Source organism: Schistocerca americana, chromosome X, assembly GCF_021461395.2.
Source record: "Schistocerca americana isolate TAMUIC-IGC-003095 chromosome X, iqSchAmer2.1, whole genome shotgun sequence".
NCBI classification, from domain to species: Eukaryota; Metazoa; Arthropoda; class Insecta; order Orthoptera; family Acrididae; genus Schistocerca; species Schistocerca americana.
In genome coordinates, this window is record NC_060130.1 from 966,157,984 (window position 1) to 966,178,759 (window position 20,776).

The 20,776-nt window shown below is 39.3% G+C and overlaps 1 protein-coding gene across 1 annotated transcript in view; it reads right to left on the reverse strand.

Moving 5' to 3' along the window:
* Positions 1 to 20,776, reverse strand: part of LOC124555342 — an 856,442-nt gene that overhangs the window by 124,842 nt on the left and 710,824 nt on the right. Inside the window, exon 34 of the mRNA XM_047129223.1 lies at positions 3,024 to 3,141. Coding sequence (XP_046985179.1) covers positions 3,024 to 3,141 — 118 coding nt within the window. The remainder of the gene's footprint in view (positions 1 to 3,023; positions 3,142 to 20,776) is intronic.

Here is a 20,776-nt window from a genome sequence, read left to right on the forward strand (position 1 = left end):
CCCTTTCCACATCTGGAATGACTCCCCCCGGTATGCACACGGAGTGCACATTGGTTTTCTTCCCTTCTCTTGCTGCCATATCCCTAAAGGGCCCCATTACGCACCTGATGTTGGAGCTCCCAACTACCAGTAAGCCCACCCTCTGCGACCGCTCGGATCTTGCAGACTGAGGGGCAACCTCTGGAACAGGACAAGCAGCCATGTCAGGCCGAAGATCAGTATCAGCCTGAGACAGAGCCTGAAACCGGTTCGTCAGACAAACTGGAGAGGCCTTCCGTTCAGCCCCCAGGAATGTCTTTCGCCCCCTGCCACACCTTGAGACGACCTCCCACTCTACCACAGGTGAGGGATCCCGGGCAACCACAGTCATAGTCCGATCGGGGGATGCGTGGGACGAGCTGGCCGTCCCCAACAAACCCCCATCCGGAACCCCACAGTGATGCCCATTGGCAACAGCCTCAAGCTGTGTGACCGAAGCCAACACCGCCTGAAGATGGGAGCGACGGGATGCCAACTCAGCCTGCATCCGAACACAGCAGTTGCAGTCCCTATCCATGCTAAAAAACTGTTGTGCAAAGAATGTCTGAACTAATCTACAGAGAGCGCAAACAAATCGACACAAAATTTAAACAGTTATTAAAATACAAGATTGCCTAGTAAATGCAGTAATGCTGCTACTTGCGCACTGCTGACACACTGCTCGGCGGCGGAAGGAGACTACATGAATTTACACTATTCAGGTACTAAAACGCGATGCTACAACTCTCAAATACTATAATACGCCAGAAATTTATGAATTAAACAATGCAAGTACCAAAAACACGCAAAGAAATTAAGAATTAAACTATGTAGCAAATGAGTGAGCTAGGAGTATACGACTTGCTGCTGCAGCTGCTTATCCAACGACGGTAGGGAGCAGATTTTTTGCACACGTTCTATTTAGCAATGAAGCATCATTCACCAACAGCGGTAATGTAAACCAGCATAATATGCACTATTGGGCAATGGAAAATCCACGATGGCTGCGACAAGTGGAAGATCAGCGACCTTGGCAGGTTAATGTATGGTGCGGCATTATGGGTGGAAGGATAATTGGCCCCCTCTTTATCGATGTCAATCTAAATGGTGCAATGTATGCTGATTTCCTACGTAATGTTCTACCAATGTTACTACAAGATGTTTCACTGCATGACAGAATGGCAATGTACTTCCAACATGATGGATGTCCGGCACATAGCTCGCATGAGGTTGAAGCGGTATTGAGTAGCATATTTCATGACAGGTGGATTGGTCGTCAAAGCACCATACCATTGCCCGCACGTTCACCGGATCTTGACGTCCCCGGATTTTTTTCTGTGGGGAAAGTTGAAGGATATTTGCTATCGTGATCCACCGACAACACCGGACAACATGTGTCAGCGCATTGTCAATGCATGTTCGAACATTACGGAAGGTGAACTACTCGCTGTTGAGAGGAATGTCGTTATACATATTGCCAAATGCATTGAGGTTGCCGGACATCATTTTGAGCATTTATTGCATTAACGTGGTATTTACAGTTAATCACGCTGTAACAGCATGCGTTCTCAGAGATGATAAGTTCAAAAAGGTAGATGTATCACATTGGAACAACTGAAATAAAATGTTCAAATGTACCTATGTTCTGTATTTTAATTTAAAAAAACCTACCTGTTACCAACTGTTTGTCTAAAATTGTGAGCCATATGTTTGTGACTATTATAGCACCATCTATCACAAAGCAAAAAAAGTGGTCCAACTAAAACATTCATATTTCTTTACATACTACGCAAATATGTAATAAAAAATGGGGGTTCCTATTTTAAAAAATGCAGTTAATATGCATTTGACCTATGGCAGCGCCATCTAGCGGGCCAACCATAGCTCCATCTTGTTTCCCCCATCAAGCTAGACAAGTTTCGTTCTTTGTAGTTTTTTTGTTTGACGCTTATTTCGTGAGATATTTGGCCCGGTAATGTTCAATGGACCACCCTGTATATATGATATATCGTACTAAAAAATCATTGAGGACATCACAGACAGACTTCTGCACATATAATAATGAAGTGAAGAGGGAAGTGGTGTATATTGGTCACACCTACTCTGAAAGATCACTTTTCAGACACAAGCAGGTACATAGTTAGATGGGTAAAATACACTCCTTTCTAATGCACACCATTTTAATCTAACCCTCAGAGCTACATATTCATCATGGCAAAAGAGACATTACTTTTTCCATAACACTAGTCGTTTAATTTTTGACTCCAACATGGAAGTTTTGGATCTCATTAAAAAAGAACCTGCTTTCCATGATATGGATTGTACATCAAACATTTATCTTCCTTTCTTCTAGTCACCACTTTTGCCCCAGTTGGTGTTGTTTAACCAGGTAACATTCTTCATTTTAAAATACTTATTTAGTTTGTTGGAACTCATGATATCTACCTGCCAAATTACCATATGTTTTAGAAGGTTTAATATTTACAACACCATCAACAGTCTAGTCACTTAGAGGCTGATGCAGTTCATTGAGTTAGGCAATACCACTGAAAAACGAAAAATAAATAAATGTGAGGAGGGGGGGTGGGGGGGTGGGGGGACACTGCAGCAAATAATGACAAAGGCAGCATATGTGTGTATGTGGCATTCTGTCTGCCAATGGCCTTGCTGAATTGGAAACACTGATTTTCACCCAATCACCTAATGTAAGCAACATTGTGCCTTATTCGTACTTGGATGGCAGGGCATGCCAGATGTCATTGGCTCATGAACAAACAAATTACCAAATTGGCATCTCACTAAAAAACTTGCACCAGACTGTTGGCATCCTCTCTCTCTCTCTCTCTCTCTCTCTCTCTCTCTCTCTCTCGCTCTCTCTCTCTCTCTCTCTCTCTCTCTCTCTCTCTCTCTCTCTCTCACACACACACACACACACACACACACACAAACACATATGCACACAGACAAATGCATATATAAATTTAGGAGTAGTGTATATCACTCACCTGCACAGCCAGTCGATTTTGAACACACCTCCAAGTGATTCTGCTGGTATTTGTGGAGGTAGCATCCAGGATACAGGCAGAATATCCCACTGGGATTCACATCTGAGTCTTGCAAATCCTGAATCAAAACAGATGAAACAAACATACAGAATATTTTCTTTTTGTACCTCTACTAAGGAGATCAAACAGTTAAATGCTATGATGGTGTACACTGTTTAAAGCAGCCTTAACATAGTCCATACTTTCATTTTGGTATTGATTTCCTGGACTTTTCATGACTAAATAAATAAATAAATAAACTTTCCCTAACCTTCAACTCTCAATACACACATTTTCAGTCACTTTCTAAGGACTTTTTTTTAAACTTTTATTTATCAGCCTCCACAATCCCCACAGCCATCTGACACCCTCCTTTCTATAATTTCTTGGGGAGTTACATTTTTCATATAGTTTATTTGAAACTGTAGCCTACAGAACTCAAACACAGAACTAACAGTAAAGAAGTACATCAGTTTTATATTACATATATAGTACTAAATTACTAACAGTAATAACACAAATTTCAGCATCTGTAACAACAAACAAGACTGAAATATGCAAACATTACTGCACCCACAAAAATTCATTATTGTTGTTTTTTCTCCTCCAGAATTTTAATTTTAGATTTTATGTTTTCTTCTTTTATTAAATCTTTAAGATTGTTCACTTTCCTCATCTTCTGAAGTTTCGGTACTTCCAATGATAACTTTTTCTTTTCCTATTCTTTTTCAGATTTTATTGATTCTTGGAGGTTTTCCTCATATCTTCTGTGGGCAGCTCTAAACATTGTCAACAATGCTTGGGTAATGTCTATTGTGAATGCTCTGATGGAAACTTATTACATTTCCTACTGTCCTATGGATAACTAAATGTTGTTCACGTTAGTTTTCAACAACTACATTTCTATTTATAGAAAAAAACAACTCCCTACTCTTGCATTCCCATGTGAAAAGACTAAACTCAGTTTCATAGCTTGCCAGAGATCCTGGTATTTTTAGCACATGAAACATGAATAAAAGTCATCTAGTCTTGAAGACAAATTTGCATTTTCCCAAATAAGTTTTCAAATTTAGTTCAGTATATGCTTCATTGTAATTCTGCTACTATTCTGGATTTTGGATTTTTCAACAATGCTGTCACAGATTCTATTAGCAGCGTAAAATCATTCTAGTACAATGTTAACCCTTAATTATCCTTTGTCTGTTCATTTAAAAATTCTATTAGGCTCTAATAATCTTAAACACTGTGCAGCTCTGTAATTGATTGGGTATTTTTCTAATAAATTTTCAGTATGTTTTGACACTCCAGTCATTTGAATATGAGAATAATTTCCTTTTACTTCTTCAAGAAACCTTTTCATTTGAAAATCAATATCTATATATTTTACATCAAGTAAGTTTGTCTTTTGGTTTATTTTTAAGAAGAATTTGTAAATCTGAAAATAAATAGGGAACACATGGGTCAGAAGTTTGAAACTATCTTAAAACTGATTCATGTTCTTAAGGAATAGTATTGGAAGATTATGTTTTACATTTAATCTAAATTTCTTACGTTTGTGGTGAAATATTTCTTAATGGTTTGGTAACTAAGACTTTTTCTTGAATCAATCAATGACATAATATCATTCACAATTGGCAAAACTATCAACAAATGACAAATTTCCAACAATCAAGTAGTACAGTGTTTTAAAAGAAACCTTTTTTCCATTTAATTATGTTTCATGTGGCAGGTAGGAAAGTCACTGATAATACAATACACATTTTGGAAAAAAATCATCCCCATCCCACTCTGCAGTTTGCAGAGCAGACTTTCTCGCTTCATTCACAATATGTAGCCCACAAACTCCAATGTTAATGAGCTTTTTTCCATCAGTATTCTCTTCCACCATGGTCTCCTCTAACCTACTCAAAAGACTTAAGATTCACATTAGGTCAGTCCAAAAAAAGCAGAAGAATTATTTTTTTTTCCTTATCTAATGGTCAGATTCATACAATATAACTTCAATGTAAATCTTGCGCAGTAGCTCCACCTAAAACCACACTGTTAAACTACCATGTATGAACTCTGATTCTACTAACATCAAGAAACTTCATGACTCTTCAAAACATAAGACAATCACAATGACACAGCTTATTTTTAAGATCATCAGGGAAATTGAAAGTGTGACAATAGTTTACAATATATTTGCACTTTGTTGCACCCACTGTGAATTCAGTAGCAACTACACTGTTTGGAAACATCAGTTTGGATGCCTTGCCAACATCTGAACACAAATTTCATGAAAATTTCAAAGTCCATATTGCTTCAGTTTTCGTAACATCACCCCTCATAAAACATGATTCAACTGACTGCTGGGCAGGTTTTTGTCATTAACACACTGACTATCTAAAGTTTGTTTGAAACATCAGTACTTGCTTGTAATTGACTGTGTGGGTGGATTTCTAGTTTGCTGTTACTAGTAACATTTCCTCTTTCTCTTGGGAAATTTGTAGATTTACAGAAAAAAGTTTTTAACAGAAGGTTGATCCTCTGTTAAGGAAAATCATATGAGCTACTCCTTTAGTATGATATATTACAAGTCACATTCCATGTTGGATAAATCAAAAGATATTTTCCTTTTGTCACAGTAACCTTGTATATTGGTTGGTCCTTTCCTTAACTAATAAATTAAGGGTTTGTTTCAGAATCTAATTACTCTTCATTGAAAATGGTTTCCTTTGTTGACATTTTGATAACACACCCAAAGGAAAAAATGATTAAAATTTAATATTTACAAGTTTAGAAAAGTATGCCAGGCTGGGGCTTAATATGATATTTGTAGAGGGCTTAATATGATATTCATAGATCTATTAACATTTCATACCATACCTCAATTTCATGCATGCAAACAATCAAATTTAAAACATTCCTGGACTTTTATGAAAAACCAGCTGTATCCATTATGATCGTAAGTTGTGTTCCAAAAACGAGCAACATAGAGACAGAAGTGATGACACTTTCTGCAGGACCTGACCATCATTTTGCAGGATAATGCTCAAGCATGTAGAGTGCAAGATGTTACTGATTTGTTTGACTGATGGGGCTGCTAAGTGCTATACCGCCTACTGCACTCCCCTGACTTAAGCCCTCATGTGTTCAACTTGATTTCTAAACTGAAGGAAACACTTCAAGGCATTCACTTCAGAACTGCTGCAAATTTGTCAGGCAATAGACTGCACTGCTCCAACTGTCAACACAACTGGCGCTGCTAAGAGTATCCTACGACTTCCACATCACTGGCAACAGGTTATACACAATGCTGGTGACTACTTTGAAGGTCAGTAAAACTTTGAAACATGTATCTAATTTGTATGAGCTGTTAATAAACAGTTGCCACTATTAAAGTTCCAACCCTCATACAGGGATTGCATGCAGAAGCAGCACCTTAAAAGCTAGCCATGGCAGATATCTGTGGCAGGAAATACACCATCTGTATCCATCCCATGCTGACATTGCTAAAGTGTACATCAAGATGGACCATCAGATTCACTGTGACTAAAATGGAGCAAGAAAATGAAGACTTGTATGCACTACAGATCTTATTGGGTGACGCTGGTGATAAATACAATAGCGATATAAATATTTAATGGTGCATGTCAAAGCAGGAGAAGATAGCAGCTGGAGGCCTCTCAGGGTACACATCGCAGTGACAGGCACTCCCTCCACATCTGCCCAAGATGTCAAACATTGAAGTGCATTAAATTTTCCTATGATACCTGCTTTTTCTGGAAATGTATGACTTTCTAAGCTCCCTTCCCATCTTCCACAAGTATCTGGGGTAGGGAGGTAGACAGGTTCATTGGTCATCTCAGAATAGGCAGCAGAGTACACATTGTGAGAATATAGACTATTGTTAAAGGATACCACAGCTGCACTGGGGCGAGTCCTCTCAATGAACTAGGAACTCGTGGGTAGGTCTTGTGTGGCTGATACATGGTTGGCACAGCAAAAATCCATCTTCCTGGGAGGCTCAGAGAGAAGTATGCCATGCCTTGGTGCTCTCTTTAACCACCCCAGCTTGTTTGCAGATGTGGTAGCCTGGTATTCCATATCCAAGGTTTTCAAATCAGTTGCAATCATAGGTCTGTGACTGGTACTCCAAGTTCAGCTTTTTCTCCTGTGGTTACTTATACAGCTCTTTTGCCAGCGAGTTCATTTCCAGGTATGCCCACATGGCTAGGGGTCCATGTGAATGTCAGGGTGACTCCTAAGCTGTGGAGATTAATTAATATGTCTCAGATGTTAGTGACCAAAAACATCTGTGTGGTAACACTGATATATTCCTTGTAAGCAGCTGATGAATTTGCTATAAGTGAGGTGGTCCTTTGTAGAGAGAGTTTTAATGTATTGGAAAGTGCAAGATTTAGCTATCAACTCTGCAGTGAATATACTGAAGGCACTCAGCAGAGAATGCTTTTCGTGCCACCCTGTGTATGCACAGACCTAACCAACTGTGTCACTGACTTTCGATTCACCTATGTAGACGCATCTTGAATTTGGGTAGTGGTGGAGAACTGAACAGTGTAAGTATACAAGAATGGCTGAGTCTTCATTTTCATCAGGGGTTTCAGGAGAGGTGCATCCCAATCACAGGACTGGGCATACCCCACGGAGAGTGCCACGAGCAACCTCCTTGTACACAGACAGGAGGGGAAAATTGGACATCCTTGCACAGAGCTTCCAATGGTACCCCATTTGGCTACCAATTTTTGGGTGATTTGCGAGCAATATGAACAGCTGGTTGTGAAACAGGCTGAAGTAACATGGCTGGGTGGGCATCTGACGAATTGTGACAATAAAGGACACCAAGAGTTTCGGGTGTCTTTCTCTTGTTTTGAGATACCAGCTTCCATGAGGAAACTGTCTATGACACTTGTATGACAGGCTCCAATTTCCAAACATACAACACTGTGGTGGGCAAAATCTAACAAATTCAGTACTGACTGTGCTACCAGTCTGTCAGCAACACATCCATAGTCCATGGCATGCAGGGGGAGAGGGGGCGAGGGGGGGGGGGGGGGCGATAAGATCAAAGCTTTGTAGGAGTGCAGAAGAACTGTATGGTCTGCTCTCCAGGAGGCATTGCTCATATATCTTTGGGTACTAAGTTTCCTCATGTAATTTGCCTTTAGCTACTATGACTGTGGTAACGATTTAAAAAAACATACTGTTGAATAAAAGGACCAAAAATTTGAAATTTTCATCAACTTTAAGCAACTAGTTACCTAGGTTATGTTCTGTATGAGTATACACAGTCCTGAGTCAACAAAACTGTATGACATGAGTTTTTGGGGGAGAAAACTGATACCCATGCTTCAGGACCCAGGCTGCCTGAAGTTGGCACTATGATGTGAACCATCTTCTCTCCCTCACTCCTTTTCAAGTTTTGTTCCAAAACCAAAACTACACCTCTTCATTACCACCTTGACTGGTTAATGGCCTAATACACTGACTCAGACACATACCGAATGTATTCCATATCAGAGAAAATATTAATCTGGTTTCACATTAACTCTGTTATTTAAAAGGAGTGACTTCAGGAGTCCACATCTTGCCAGAGATCCAACAGCTGTTGAAGAGAAAACAATGATTGTATGTTGATGCATTTTCAGGTGATGAGCGCAAGGAAGAACTCCTAACATATTTGCACATTTGTATTTAAATATTTGCTGTATATTTTTGGTTAGTAACTTTAGTGAGCAAAATGTCTATTACCCACTTGCAGATTGAAGGTACAATATAGGCGGACTGTAGTAGTTTTTTTAAAGTGTCGCAAGATCAGATATCATTTCTTGCTTTTCTTGGTATTGTGGTCTTCCATCTGAAGATATGTTTGATGCAGCACTGCAAGCTGCTCTATCATGTGCAATCCTCTTCATCTCCAAACAACTGTTGCAACCGACATCACTTTTAACCTACTTACTGTACTCGCCTCTTGTGTCCCACTACAAGTTCCGCCACCCCCCCCCCCTCCCCCCCTCTCCATCCAGTACTAAACTGATTTTTACATCTACATCTACATGGATACTCTGCAAATCACATTTAAGTGCCTGGCAGAGGGTTCATTGAACCACCTTCACAATTCTCTATTATTCCAATCTCGTATAGCATGTGGAAGGAATGAACAACTATATCTTTCCGTACAGGCTCTGATTTCCCTTGTTTTATCATGGTCATCATGGTGTCAACAAAATATTTTGACATTGGGAGGAGAAAGTTGGTGATGGGAGTTTTGTGAGAATATTCCGCCACAATGAAAAACTCCTTTGTTTTAATGATGTTCAACACAAATCCTGTATCATTTCAGTGACACTTTCTGCCCTATTTCGCGATAATACAAAATGTGCTGCCCTTCTTTGAAATTCTTCAATGTACTCCATCAATCCTATATGGTATGGATCCTACACCATGCAGCAGTATTCTAAAAGAGGACAGTCGAGCATGTGTAGGTAATGTTTTTAGTAGATCTGTTACATTTTCTGTGTGTCCTGCCAATAAAACGCAGTCTTTGGTTAGCCTTCCCCACAACATATTCTGTGTGTTCCTTCCAATTTAAACTGTTCGTAATTGTAATTCTTAGGTATTTAGTTGATTTATGGCCTTTAGATTTGACTGATTTATTGTCTAACTGAAATTTAATGGATTCCTTTTAGCACTCATGTGGATGACCTCACACTTATTGTTATTTAGAGTCAACTGCCAATTTTTTCGGCATACAGATATCTTTTCTAAATTGTTTTGTAATTTATCAGTCGATAAATGACAGCGTCATCTGCAAACAACCTAAGAGGGCTGCTCAGATTGTCTCCCAAATTATTTATACAGCTAAGGAATAGGAAAGGGCCTATAATACTACATTGGGGAACACCAGAAGTCACTTCTGTTTTACTTGATGACTTTCTATCAGTTACTATGAAATGTGACCTCTCTGACAGGAAATCATGAATCCAGTCACATAATTGAGATGATATTCCATACGCAATTTCAGTACAAGCCGCTTGTGTGGTACAGTGTCAAAAGCCTTCAGAAATCCATAAATATGGAAACAATCTGAAATCCCTTGTCAATAGCACTCAACACTTCATGTGAGTAAAGAGCTAGTTGTGTTTCACAAGAACAGTGTTTTCTAAATCCATGTTGACAGTATGTCAATAGACCATTTCGTTTGAGGTAATTCATAATATTTGAACACAATATATGTTCCAAAACCCTGCTGCAGACTGACATTAATGATATGGTCCTGTAATTTACTGGATTTAACTTACTACCTTTCTGGAATATTGGTGTGAACTGTGCAACTTTCCAGTCTTTTTGTATGAATCTTTCGTCAAGCAAACAGTTGTATATGATTGTTAAGTATGGAGCTATTGCATCAGCATACTCTGAAAGGAACCTAATTGGTATACCATCTGAACCACAAGACTTGTTTTTATCTACATCTGCATCTACATGGTCACTCTGGAATTCACACCTAAGTGCCTGGCAGAGGGTTCTTCGAACCATTTTCATACTACTTCTCTACCACTCCACTCTCGAATGGCATGTGGGGAAAAAGGAACACCTAAATCTTTCCATTTGAGCTCTTCTTTCTCTTATTTTATTGATGATGTCCCATACTCTGAGAAGCATTGTGGACGATGCGGGAGACCTGCAGCGCCAAACTAGGCAAGGTCCTAGTGGAGGTGGTTTGCCATTGCCTTCCTCCATCCATAATGGGGATGAATGATGATGATGATGAAGATGACACAACAACACCCAGTCGTCTCGAGGCAGGAAAAATCTCTGACCCCACAAGGAATCGAACCTGGGACCCCGTGCGCAGGAAGTGAAAACGCTACTGCAAGACCACGAGCTGCAGACCTTATTTCATTATAATGATAATTTCTCCATATGTAGCTGGGTGTCAACAAAATATTTTCACATTCGGAAGAGAAAGTTGGTGATTGAAATTTCATAGATAGACCTCGCCACAAAGAAAACTGCCTTTGTTTCAGTGACTGCCACCCCAACTTGCATGTCATATCAGTGACACTCTCACCCCTGTTCTGTGACAACACGAGATGAGCTGCCCTCCTTTGCACTTTTTTGATGTCCTCCGTCAATCCTACCTGGTAAGGATCCCACAACATGCAGCAATATTCCAGCAGAGGATGGACAAGTGTAATGTAGGCTGTCTCTTTACTGGGTTTGTTGCATCTTCTAAGAGTTCTGCCAACAAAGCGCAGCCTTTGTTTTGCCTTCCCCACAATATTATCTATATGGTCTTTCCAATTTAAGTTGCTCGTAATCATAATTCCTAGGTATTTAGTCGAATTGACAGCCCTTAGATTTGTGCAATTTATCATATACCCAAAATTTATTAGATTTCTTTTAGTAGCTATGTGGATGACATCACACTTTTCTTTGTTTAGTGGCAATTACCACTTTTCGCACCATACAGAAATTTTCTCTAGATCATTTTGTAATTGGAATTGATCATCTGATGATTTTACTAGTTGGTAAATTACAGCATCATCTGCAAACAATCTAATGAGGCTGCTCAGATTATCACCTAGATCATTTATGTAAATCAGGAACAGCAGAGGGCCTATGACACTACCTTGTGGAACACCAGAAATCACTTCTGTTCTATTCGATGATTTACCGTCTATCACTATGAACTGTGACCTCTCTGAGAGAAAATCATGAATCCAGTCACACAACTGAGACGATACTCCATACGCACACAATTTGATTAATAGTTGCTTGTGAGAAATGGTATCAAAAGCCTTCTGGAAATCTAGAAATATGGAATCGATCTGAGATCCCTTGTCAACAACACTCATTACTTCATGGGAATAAATGTTGCACAAGAATGATATTTTCTGAACCCGTGTTGATTAAGTATCAATAAGTCATTTTCTTCAAGGTGATTCATAATGTTCGAGTACAGAATATGCTCCAAAATCCTACTACTGCAAATTGAAGTCAGTGATATGGGTCTGTAATTCAATGGCTTACTCCTATTTCCTTTCTTGAATATTGGTGTGACCTGTGCTACTTTTCAGTCTTTAGGAACAGACCCTTCATCAAGTGAGCAGTTGTATATGATTACTAAGAAAGGCACTATTGTGTCTGCATACTCTGAAAGGAACCTGATTGGTATACCATCTGGGCTGGAAGACTTGCCTTTCTTAAGTGATTTGAGTAGTTTCGCAACACCTAAGCTATCTAATTTTATGTCACTCATGCTAACAGCTGTTCTGGTTTCAAATTCTGGAATATTTACTTTGTCTTCTTTTGTGAAGGAATTACGGAAAACTATATTTAGTAACTCTGCTTTAGTGGCACCATCATCGGTAACATTTCCATCGCTATCACGCAGTGAGAGTATTGATTGTTTTTTGCCACTGGTGTACTTTACATATGACCAGAATCTCTTTGGATTTTCTACCATATTTTGAGATAATGTTTCATTGTGGAAACTATTAAAAGCATTTTGCAGTGACGTCTGCACTAAATTTTGACGTTCCATGAAATTTAGCCACTCTTGGGGAATTTGCGTTCTTCTGAATTTGGCATGCTTTTTTCATTGCTTCTGCATCAGTGTTCCGACGTGTTTGTGTACCATGGTGGATCAGTCCCATCTCTTATTAACTTATTTAAATTGCTTCACTACTCTGAGGATATTTACTTCAACGTTACTCATGTTGGCAGCTGTTATTGATTTGAATTCTGGAATATTTTCTTCATCGTCTTTTGTGAAGGTGGTTTGGAAGGCTATGTTTAGTAACTCTGCTTTGGCAGCACTGTCTTTGATAATATCTCTACTGCTATCATGCAGAGAAGGCATTCATTGTGTCTTGCCGCTAGCATACTTTAGATACGTCCAGAATATCTTTGGATTTTCTGCCTGGTTTTGAGATAAAGTTTCGTTGTGGAAACTATTGTAAGCATCTTGCAATGAAGTCCATGATAAATTTCGAGCTTCTGTAAAAGGTCGACAATCTTGGGGATTTTGAGTCTGTTTAAATTAGGCATGTTTGTTTCGTTATTTCTGCAACAGTATTCTGAACCATTTTGTGTGCCAAGGAGGATCAGCTCCATTGTTTGTTAGTTTATTTGGTATAAATATCTTAATTGCTGCTGATACTATCTCTCTGAATTCAAGCCACATCTGGTCTACACTTATATTGTTAATTTGGAAGGAGTTAAGATTGTCTCTAAGGAAGACATCAAGTGCATATTTAACTGCTTTTTTGAACAGGTATATTTTTCATTTATTTTTGGAGGATTTGGGAGTTACAATATTCAGTCTCACTAAACAACCCTGTGTTCACTAATCCCTGTATCCGTTTTGATGTCTCAGAATGTGCCTTATCAACTGATCCCTTCTTTTAATCAAGTTAAGCAACAAATTTCTTTTCTCATAAATTCTGTTTAGTAGTTCCTGATTAGTCAAATGATCTGCACATTTAATCTTCGGCCTACTTCTACAGAGCCACAATCGAGGCTTGTGTTCTCTTTTTGTCTGAACTGCTTATCATCCATGTTTCATTTCGATAAAAGGTTATACTCCAGAAAAATACCTTCAGAAAAGACTTCCTTACACTTAAATCTATATTTGATGTTGACAAATTTCTCATCAGAAATTCTTTCCTTGCCATTACCAGTCTACATTTTATATCCTCTCTACTTTGGAAATCACCACTATTTTACTGCATAAATAGCAAAATTCATCTATTACTCTTAAGGTCTCATTTCCTAATCTAATTCCCTCAGAATACTCCGATTTAGTTCATGTACTTCTCATTACCCTTCTTTCGCTTTTATTGATGTTCATCTTACATCCTCTTTTCAAAACACCATCCATTCCACTCAAGTGCTCTTCCAAATCCTTTTATGCCTCTGCCAAAATTAAAATGTCATCAGTAAACATACAAGTTTTTATTTCTTCTCCTTGTAATTCTTTCTCCAAAGTTTTTTCTGGTTTCCTTTCCTCTTCATCTGGGATAGACTACAACCCTGGCTCACTCCGTTCTCAATCTCTACTTCCCTTTCATGCCCCTCAGCTCACATAACTGGCATCTGGTTTCTATACAATTTATATACACCAAGGTGGCAAAAGTCATGGTATACCCCTAATATTGTGTTGGACCTCCTTTTGCCTGGCATAGTGCAGAAACTCAATGTGGTATCGACTCAACAAGTCACTGGAAGTCCACTGCAGAAATATTGAGCCGTGCTGCCTCTACAGGTTACTGGTGCAGAATTTTGTGCATGAACTACCTCTTGATTATGTCCCATACGTGTTCAATGGGATTCATGTTGGATGATCACATTGGCCAAATCATTCACTCAAATTGTCAAGAATGTTTTTCAAACCAATCACAAACAATTCTGGACCAGCGACATGGTACACTGTCATCCATAAAAATTCCATCATTGTTTGGAAACCCAGAATTGCTACAAACGGTCTCCAAGTAACAGAATATGATCACTTCCAGTCAATGATCAGTGCAGTTGGACCAGAGAACCCTGTCCATTTCATGTAAATGGAGCCCACACCATTATGTAGCCACAATCAACTTGCACAGTGCCTTGACAGCCAGTGTCCATAATTTCATGGGATCTGCCCCACACTCAAACCCTACCATCACTCTTACCAACTGAAATTGGGACTCACCTGACCAAGCCATTGTTTTCCAGTCGTCTAGGGTCCAACTAATACGGACACAAGCCCACGAGAGGTGCTGCAGGCAATATCATGCTGCTAGCAAAGGCATTCACATCAGCTGTTCACTGCCATAGCCCACTAATGCTAAATTTCGCAGCACTATCCTACCGTACATGTTTGCTGTACATTCCACATTAATTTCTGTGGTTATTTCATGCAGTTTTGCTTATCTGTCAGCACTGATAACTCTATGCAGATTACACTGCTCTCAGTCATTAAGTGAAGGCTGTTGGCCATTGTATTGCCCATGGTGAGAGGTAACACCCAAAATTTGGTATTCTCAGCACACTCTTGACACAGTGGACCTCAGAATATTGAATTCCCTAATGATTTCCAAAGTGGAATGTCCCACGTGTCTAGCTCCAACTATTATTCTGCATTCAAAGTCTGTTAATTCCCATTGTGTGGCCATAATCACATCGCAAATCTTTTCATATGAATCACTTGAGTAGACATGACAATTCTGCCAATACACAGCACCTTTATACCTAGTGTATGTGATATTACCACCATCAGTATATGTGCATATTGCCATCCCTTGATGTTTGTCACCTCAGTGCATAACCTTTTGCTCTTTGTGTTTTACTCCTGCTACCTCCACAATTTCAAAGAGTGTATTCCAATCAACATTGTAAAAATGTTTTAAGTCTACAAATGCTATAAACATAGGTTTGCCTTTCTTTAACCTATGACTAAAGTAAGTTGTACTATCAGTGCTGTTGTCTTGTATGTCCCCACATTTCTCCAGAATCCAAACTGATCTTTCCCAAGGTCAGCTTCTGCCCATTTTTCCATTCTTCTGTAAAAATTACATGTCAATATTTTGAATCGCATCTTATTAAAGTGACAGTTCAGTAATATAATCACAACTGTCAGCACCTGCTTACTCTGGAACCGGAATTATTATGTTTATCTTGAATTTTGAGGGTAAGTCCCCTTCCTCATATATATTTCATACCAGGATGAATAGTTTTGCAAGGCTGACTCTCCCAAGGATATCAGTATTTCTATGGTGATGTTGTCTGCTGCTGCTGCTGCTGCTGCTGCTGCTGCTGCTGTTGTTGTCCTCAGTGTGACAACTGGTTTGATGCAGCTCTCCACACTACTCTATCCTGTGAAAGCCTCTTCATCTCCAAATAACTATTGCAACCTACATTCTTCTGAATCCACTTACTGTATTCACCTCTTGGTCTCCCTCTACAACTTTGACCCACCACACTTCCCTCCAATGCTAAACTGGTGATCCCTTGATGCCTCAGAATGTGACCTAGTAACTGATCCCTTCTTTTGGTCAAGTTGTGCAACAAATTTCTTGTTTCCCCAATTCCATTCAGTACCTCCTCATTAGTTACATGATCTGCCAATCAAATCTTCAACATTCTTCTGTAGTACCACATTTCAAAAGCTTCTATTCTCATCTTGTCTAATCTGTTTATCACCCATCTTTCACTTCCACACATAGCTACACTTCACACAAATACTTTCAGGAAAGACTTCACTAATATTTAAATCTATATTCGATGATAAATTTCTCTTCTTCAGAAATGTTTTCCTTGCCATCACCAGTCTACATTTTATATCCTCTCTATTTCAGCCATCACCATTTTTGCTGCTCAAATAGCTACTACTACTTTAAATGTCTCGTTTCATAATCTAATTGCCTCAGTATCACCTGATTTAATTTGATTACATTACATTATCCTTGTTTTGCTTTTGTTGATGTTCAAGTCAAATCCTCCTTTCAAGACAATAATCATTCTCTTCAACTACTCTTCCAAGTCCTTTGCTGTATCCAACAGAATTACAACATCATTGGCAAACTTTAAAGTTTTGATTTCTTTTCCCTGAACTTTAATGCCTACTCGTAATTTTTCTTTGGTTTTATTTACTGCTTGTTCAATGTACAGAGTGAATAACAGCAGGCACAGGCTACAGCCTTGTCTCACTCCCAACTACTGCTTCCCTTTCATGCCCCTCGACTCTTATAACTAATGTCTGGTTTCTGTGCATGTTCTAAATGGCCTTTTTACCCCTGCTACTTCAGAATTTTGAAGACAGTATTCCAGTCAACATTTTCAAAAGCTTTCTCTAAATCTACAAATGCATAAATGTGGGATTGTCTTTCTTTAAAAACGCTTCTAAGATAAGTTGTGGGGTCAGTATTGCCTTGCATGTTCCTACATTTCTCCAGTATCAAAACTGATCTTCCCCGAGGTAGCTTCTACCAGTTTTTGCATTCTTCTGTGAAGAATTTATGTTAATATTTTGCAACCATGACTTATTAACTTTCACATTTGTCAGCAACAGCTTTCTTTGGAATTGGAATTATTACATTCTTCTTGAAGTCTGACAATATTCACCTGTCTCATACATCTCACACACCAGATGGAAGAGTTTTATCATGGCTGGCTCTCCCAAGGCTATCAGTAGTTCTGATGGAATATCATCTACTCCTGGGTCCTTGTTTTGACTTAGATCTTTCAGAGGTCTGTCAAATTTCTCCCGCAGTATCATATCTCCCATCTCATCTTCATCTATGCCCATTTCTTCCCCTTCTGCTCTTAAGTTCATGGAACTGTGGGATCAGCTGCAAGCAAAACAACCACCAACATCTGATAAAAAGTACACTTAAGCCTTCAGGCAACTCTAGGTGTGTCCATTACCCATGATGAAACTCATTCACTTGTATCACAACCTGATGCGATAAATAGTTTTCTCACTGTTAATTTCATACTCACATTCTTGAGGAAGACATCTACAAATATCATCACATTTTTGGAAAATGTGTGTGATGTTGGCCACTTGTGTTCTTGTCCTGATAAGTTTCAGCTGAATATTGCATGTCTAAAGTTGGCTGGAGATGCAATATCCTATGTGGAATCAGTAGAATCGCTATGGAACTCCAGTAGCTTGGATGCATTGACCAAGAGGTTTTCTGACAATTTTGTCAATAAAAAGGGTATGAGATTTTGCCATGACAAATTGCCCACTGTTTGTCAGTGGCCCACAGAAGGTTTTGAGCCAAACACATCCAGTCATACTTATGTCCTGGAATTGGACAAAAGGAGTAATAATGAGCTCATTGAAGGAGCAGATATGAGAGCTGTGGACATGTTCATTTACGAGATAAATTCACAAATTGGCAGAGAAATAAAGTATTGTCACTTTTGTCTTTACAAAATGCTGTGCACTACACACTACTCTCACAATAATGATTCCCATTGTGTACTGAAAGCAGAGACCAGTTTTAGGCATTGTAATCACTGCAGGCACACAGTCAATAGTTGGTGTACACCTTGCTGTTCTCACTATAGAGAGACTGACCACATAAGTGCCAATTCCAACCACTCACAGAATAGGGGAAACAGAGGCCACAGAGGATTTTGATTGGATCAATATGTGGGAAGGGAGTTAGCACAGCTACCTCTCCAAGCTGTCATTAAAATTTGTTAATCCCATCTGATTTGATTTAATTATGGAGACAATACAGTAACGACCTTAGCCTCCTGTTGCCCACACCAAACTAAGTTTATTGTGCAGTTTCTCTCCATATCATTCTAGTGAAGTCAGACAGTACCATTGAAGAGAAGTATGAGACCCTTTACTAGGTCTTTGTTAGACACAGTCTCTTGAGGAATTAGTGACCCAAATATTGTGTGTCATGTGGCCTTCAGTTCATCGCATTACAATGTTAAATGTGGTGTGGTTTCATTCCCCACAACACACTGTGTGCAGGTGTTTCTGAAACACCTATGGCCAGTCATCAGACCTACAATGAGTTTAATTTGCTTTTTGTTCCAGCCCAAGATTGCAGAACTTGTTTAAAACATGGTTTCAACACCATGAGCTTACCATATTTTTATTTCTGGATTTTAGTCTGATATTATATGTGCTTCCTCCTGATCAGCTATGTTGTTGACATTTTACCATCGCCCTAGTGATGGTTAAGACAGGTTCCAGCCCCAGCCAGCCTATCTCCTTGTTCACTCCCGCCAGTTCCTGAGAGACTTTGACAGTTGATCTTGTAGCTAGGTCTGATAAAGATTTCAGAGCTACCTGGCTGTCTCAATGAATGCAGATTCTATTATCCTAATAGCACTGCTATAGATTCTCCTCTGCACACACTCTGACATTAGATATCTCCTCCTGGAATGTGGCAACCAGCTTCCCTACACATACTGCACTCTCTAGTCTGTGCTGTATGCAGTATACCCCAGCCTGAGCATCTTTGTCTGTTCTTTACCCATCAGTAAACAAGGTCCTCATGAAGGGTATCGTGGTTCAGTCTTCTACTGTTCCCTACTTTCAACAGTTACTTTGAAAGGTTTGTTGAAGCAGCTGGAAGATTTTGTATAGTTAGCCGGTATTACTCCAACCATTCCTACATTGATCACATTTATTATATTAGTGTGGGAGTCTGCTAAAGGTTTCCAGTTTTTTCCCCATGTTTAACCAGTATGACACTGCCACAGCCTCCATTGTAATCCAACAGTGTACTGGAGACATGTCCACCATGGTCTCCAGACCAGCATTGTGTGTGTCAGGCTTATCTCTGCACTTTTCTTAGCAGCCACCTTTTGTTCTACTTTATTTCACCATAGTGTAACTGCACAAATTATCATAGGTCTTATTACAGAGTTCTACATACAGTATAGCTCCTGCAGCTTGGATCCCAGTTTTTGCTATAGGCCCTTCTAGTGCCCATGAGAACACATTTCCTTGAAACTTGTCTTTTTTATGTGAGGGATCCATGTTAGTTTCACATCCAGGGTTACTCCTAGTTACTTCATTATCATCTCTACTGGTAGAATTTCAATGTTCATAGCACATTGTGCTATTGTCTAGCAGAACTTGCAAATTTTCTAAGTATTACCATCACATTTGTGTACCCTTGGATATAGTAATCTCTAGCATTTAACTCCTTAATGAGCTCATAACCAGTAGGTTACACAGTAGTGGAAATAAAACCGCTCCTTTCGAACACCCTCTGGTACTGTTGATCACAGTTTACATATCCATCATCGTAGCTTCTACCTTTTGTCTGCTCCGAATAGTTTTAAATCACCTTCATACAGTTGTCTTAAATCATGCAGAGGAACCTCAGTTAGCCTCCTTTCACTAACATGCACATTAACCAGTTTTTCTAAGATCTTTAAAAGAAAGAAGAACAGACAAACTTCTCTAATATCCTTAGCATCGATATGATCAGTTCTTCATGGTTTCAGAATGAGAACAATCTTTGCTAACCTCTATGTGTTAGGAATGACTCCTGTTGCTAGACTAACTCCAAACAGACCGCGCAGGAGTCTGATTAATCTCTATCCTTCTTGATGCAATTCAGCCAGGAATTTAATCTCTATCCTTCTTGATGCAATTCAGCCACAAAAATTCCTTCTAGGTCTGGTTGCTTGAACAGTTAAAGCATTCCCAATGCCTAATGTATTTTCTTTGAGTCAAGATCTGGCAGATTAACAGTTCTCCCATTGGTTACCTGTAAACCAATACCTCACAGGGACTGAATCTTGGTCTGTACCATCTGCCAGAGTGTACTGAGGGAAGTCAGACTTGAGGAGCAGGGCCACCGTCTCTTGCGCTGTCCTTGTGTATCCACCTTCTTCCTTCCTTTGCATACTTCCTGGATTTGATGGTATTCTTGGGAGGATTTTGTGAAGTCTTGCCCTGACAGCTGTACCATCCACTCCTCACAGAATACCTACCACGATGCTTGTTTCACTCACTCAACATGTTCTGATCAGTGCCCTTTCACTTACTTAATACATTCTGATCAGTGCCCATAAAAATTATGGGCACATTGTGATTGCCCTAAATGTCAGTGTTTGAAGTATCTCTGAGTGTGGCTTTTCGGATTGTAACCTCACAATGCATTATTTCTGAACAGTGATAGCTTGAAGTCAGTTGTTTGCTCTTTTAGAACTTTGGAGAGCTGCTAGATGAATTT